This window comes from Solanum dulcamara, chromosome 4, assembly GCF_947179165.1.
Source record: "Solanum dulcamara chromosome 4, daSolDulc1.2, whole genome shotgun sequence".
Classification (NCBI taxonomy): domain Eukaryota; kingdom Viridiplantae; phylum Streptophyta; class Magnoliopsida; order Solanales; family Solanaceae; genus Solanum; species Solanum dulcamara.
In genome coordinates, this window is record NC_077240.1 from 31356784 (window position 1) to 31361324 (window position 4541).

At 35.7% G+C, this 4541-nt stretch overlaps 1 protein-coding gene across 4 annotated transcripts; it reads left to right on the forward strand.

Moving 5' to 3' along the window:
• The first annotated feature begins 369 nt into the window (after nucleotides 1–369).
• LOC129887253 (uncharacterized) lies at nucleotides 370–4134 on the forward strand. Of its 4 annotated transcripts, none has more exons than XM_055962277.1 (9): nucleotides 370–608; nucleotides 1574–1722; nucleotides 1995–2167; nucleotides 2766–2859; nucleotides 3094–3204; nucleotides 3290–3379; nucleotides 3490–3575; nucleotides 3669–3736; nucleotides 3816–4134. In XM_055962277.1, the coding sequence occupies exons 1-9, from the start codon at nucleotides 410–412 to the stop codon at nucleotides 3950–3952; spliced, it is 1107 nt and encodes a 368-aa protein (XP_055818252.1). In that variant the 5' UTR covers nucleotides 370–409; the 3' UTR covers nucleotides 3953–4134. The 4 variants fall into 4 exon arrangements, with proteins under 4 accessions (XP_055818252.1, XP_055818253.1, XP_055818254.1 ...); XM_055962278.1 differs by having other exon boundaries at nucleotides 3672–3736; XM_055962279.1 differs by having other exon boundaries at nucleotides 1610–1722.
• The last annotated feature ends 407 nt before the right edge of the window (nucleotides 4135–4541 follow it).

Genomic DNA, 4541 nt, shown 5'->3' on the forward strand with positions numbered 1-4541 from the left:
CAAGGAGATAGAAGAAAAATCCTTTTTAGAGAGAAAATAGAGAATTTGGTTAGAGTTGATTGTTTCCAAATACTCTTTATTCTCTATATTTGAAGAGTAAAATACAGAGTGGGTTGGAGATGCCATAAGGATTTTAGTTTCATTGAAACATGAATCCTGAATATGAACCTAAGTTATTTGTATAAAAAATGTATAGAGATTAAATTTGACAAATTTTTAAATATAAAGAACTAAAACCGATAAATGTATTAGCTAAGAGATTAAAACCGATAATTATATAATTAAAAAATTAAATTTGATAAATTTTTGAATAGTTAAAGATTAAATATTGTAAATATAGTTAAATGACCTTTTTTTCTATAAAAGCATCATCTCCATTTTTCTCGCTCTCCACACAAGTTATCCATCCATGGCTACCATAATTGCTGCAACTTCCAAAATTGGAATTCAATGGAATTTCGAAGCTCCAAAGCACCACTTCTTCAACAGTTGTATCAACTTCTCTCTTTCAATTCCCTATAATTCAAGCCCTAATTTCACTTATCACAAGCTATCATCACATACAATGCCGGTCAATTCATTCCGAGTCAACGCTTCCGGTGCTATCGGTATCCTCTCTCTCTCTCTCTCTCTCTCATTCACACCCGAATTATATGCTTTACATTTATAGTTTCGCTGATCAAATATGTGATTTGTATTTTTTGGTTAATTGTATTTTGTTGTATTACAAGTTTAGCCTACATATCTGCTGGTAGAGACAGTCGCCCAAATCCTACAATATGGCCAGATTGTTTGTTAGTTAAGCTGAAGTTTACCAAATGCCTTATCAATGGGTGATTCTACCTGATAGACCAAGTGTTCCCTAACTTGTGCAGAATAGTTTAGGGTGGGTGATATGCAACCTTCTCCTTGCAATTTCTGAGCCTCGAAAATGTCACCAAGGGAACAACTCATACCATTATGGGAAGGGCTCCCTAATTCTACTTTAAAATATCCAGTGAAATTGGATTTATTTGCATATTACTTTTGCAGTTATTAGCTGTCAAAAATCGGAACACTTCATTTGACAAGATTAGTTCTTGGTTGATTGGATCACATCTGGTGGATTATATGAATGTGCTGGGAGGAATTTCCTTGATTGCGCTATTTTCCATATCCAAAGTAACCCACGAATTAACTCCTGTAATTACAATATTGACACACCGCCAATAGTCCTTAGAATGTTTGACACCATTTCATTGATACTTACATAACTTCCAATAATTCAAAATCCATTAAACTATTCAAAAGTTAAAATTTACTGTGCTGTCTCTATTAAGCTAACTCTTCAACCATTACATCAGTATTTTCGTTCACTTTCTATTGTTATCTATCGCAAAAACATATTTCCGTTCACTTTCACAAAGATTACAAAAAGTTCAAAATACATCATAAATCTCCTGTCTAATCTAATAGTGTTAAATTAAATGGGATGGAGGTGTAATTATTAGCAATTGGTGGCGAACTGATGTTTGGAAGAATACATTGTGTTTTACTCTTTAGATATACATCTACCTAAAGTTCAATTGTCAAGTTTCATTTTCTCAGTCTTACTTATTGGTTCCTGAAGATGCTCCAAGTGAAGAAGTGGAGGCTTCTTCTAGGGGGGGCATTGTAGCAAACGACTTGTTAATTATAGGACCTGGAGTTCTTGGGCGTTTAGTGGCTGAAAGATGGAGAGAGGTACATCCTGAACTAATAATCATATGATTTTTTTGAGAAATAGGAATCATCTTACCTCGTAACCTAATTAAAAATATACACGCACGTTTATTTCTTGTTTGTTAAATCTGGTTTATTATGGAAATGTTTGATGTTCATTTTTCTGAAATTGATATTATTTGTATGAGTTTCTGGCTTAACAACTGTGGCAGACTGGTGGATTTCTGCTACGCCTAGTGGGGTATGCATCATAATTGAGACTGCTAAGAGTTTTGGACCATTTCATGTTGCAGGAATACCCAGGCAGTAGGATTTTTGGGCAGACAATGACAACCGATCACCATGATGAACTTATTAAAATGGGAATTAGTCCATCTTCGAGAGAGACCAAGTTTACGTCTAAGTTCCCATATGTTATATACTGTGCTCCTCCATCCCGGACTGAAGACTACCCTGGTGATGTTAGGTAAGCTTGGCAGTTCATGCAATAGCTATCTCCTATCACCTATCTGTGGTGGCATTCTTTTATATCTAGTTTCAAATACTTTGGGGCTCTTTAGGCATGGTGCATGGTGTCTCAGTTCTTCAGGAACAAGAACATCATGATGGGAAATTTCTGTTATTATTTCATTATAGAGAGCACAACTGCTTTTAAACTGTAGTGCAGTAATAAGCAAAATATTGCTTGTTGAGTAAAACCATTGTTGTGTTGTGAAATAGTCCCTCCTTTACTATCGATGTATGATTGTTGCAAGTATCCTGGCTAGTCATTAGCAGTAAATGCTTTAAGTAGCAGGCAGCTGGATGGTAGTAGTGTACGTTTTTAAAATCATGTGTATGGGATGGTCAGACCAGTTTTCTGATTCAGCTCTGCTTAGCTGGCCAATAATGGTTAGCAGCAAATGTAGGTTTAATGATTCCAAACATTGTTATTGTTCGTCAGCATTGTTTTTCTTCAGATTCTCTGTGCTGACTTTGACCATATTGATACTATAATTTGATTTAATACTACAAAACTCAGTGCCACCTTAAATTAATTTCTATTTCACACATCCAATGAGCAGGGACGCTGCATTAAGATGGAGTGGTGAAGGTTCTTTCTTATTTACCTCAAGCTCTGCACCATATGACTGCTCTGATAATGGATCAATAGATGAGGTGTGATATCTTGCATAAACATTATACTGCTGGTAACAGTTTCTTATTCTGATTGATTCCTCTTGAAGGGATTTTTAGCTTTGCTAATTAAAGATACAGGCTTTGGAAACTGGCTTTACTGAAGGAAATTACTGAATTTTAACTCATGAAGTTTCATCCTTGATAGAATTCTTCATGTATTTTAGTAAGGAAGTCTGAGTTTTCGTTAAGCCCTTTTGGTTGTCAAATGTGTAGGATGGTCCCATAGTCCCAATTGGAAGGAGCCCAAGGACTGATATACTTATCAAGGCAGAAAAAGTAGTGCTGGAATTTGGTGGTTGTGTTGTTAGATTGGCGGGTCTTTATATATCCTTGTATACAGATCAAAGATCTAGAGTTCTTTCTATGTAGCCTTTAGATCTTCATTTTTGTTTACCTTAACCACTAACACAAGGAAGACAGAGGTGCACACACTTATTGGTTACATAAAGGAACTGTGGATATTCGATCTGATCACATCCTCAATCTTATCCATTATGAGGTGACTGCACATCCAAGTTTTGTATCATGCTTAGTTTAGAGGTTACCCTTCATTCTTCTTCATGTGTCTACAGTTGTGTCGGTGATATTTTGGCTCTTCTTTTCTTACAGGATGCTGCCTCCTTGTCAGTGACCATCTTGAAGAAGAGGCTCCGCAGTCGGATTCTTTTAGGTTGTGACAACCACCCCTTATCCAGGTCATCTCCAATCTACATGCTTGTTAACTTTTCTGGCTCAAAGTCGAAACTCTCTGACCCATGTTGCCCTTAATTGTTACCTTGTGCCAATAGCAGGCAGGATTTAATGGACTTGGTCAATAAAAGTGGAAAGTTTGAGAAAAAGTTTGAGGGTTTTACTGGTAACTGACTTTTTTTGAATTCCTTTAGCCACTGGTTTAAAGGAATCATGCTACAACAGTCATTTATTCCTTCTTTCAGGAACTATTGGCCCTCTAGGGAAGAAGTTAAACAATTCAAAGACTCGTGCTGAACTAGGATGGGAGCCTAAATATCCAAGCTTCGCTCAGTTCCTTGGAGTTTCAGATGAAACTGCTGCAGGAGCTCTATTCTTTTGAATTATAGAAGAAATGCAGCTGAACTATTTTAGCAGAGTTATCTTTTAATGCGGCATGTATGTTGTGCAGATATTCCGTGTGTAACAGAATTCTGAGTTTTGGTTTGTGTGTACTGTCTCCACTGTGATTTGATGTTAGGAAAGGATGGTTGTCTTTGTCAATTACTACTGAGATGTTTATAATTTTGGATTAAAGGTGACATTCTTGAAATGTTGGTTTTATAGTTAGAAAAATCTAATGGGTAGGAAATGTTACGGTTTTATAGTTAGAAAAATTAAGGGAAGTTTACGCTATTTGCCTATGTCAAAATAAAAATTTCTGACATTTTTGGGAAGTTCATACTGTAAATGGTCTAATTTGGAGCTGATTTAATACCCACCATTGTTGAGCTTGAAGCTCTTGAATCTAAAAACTTTTACTTGAAGATTTGTTGTTTGATTCGAAGTTGGTGTTACAAAATATTTTTTATAGTACCCTCGAAAAGTTTATACTGACAGGAAATTTGTTTGCAGCCAAATTTGCTGATTGCCATTTTGATTAATAAGTTTTTCCAACATTGGGGGAGAAAATCAACAACGAGAAAAAAAAA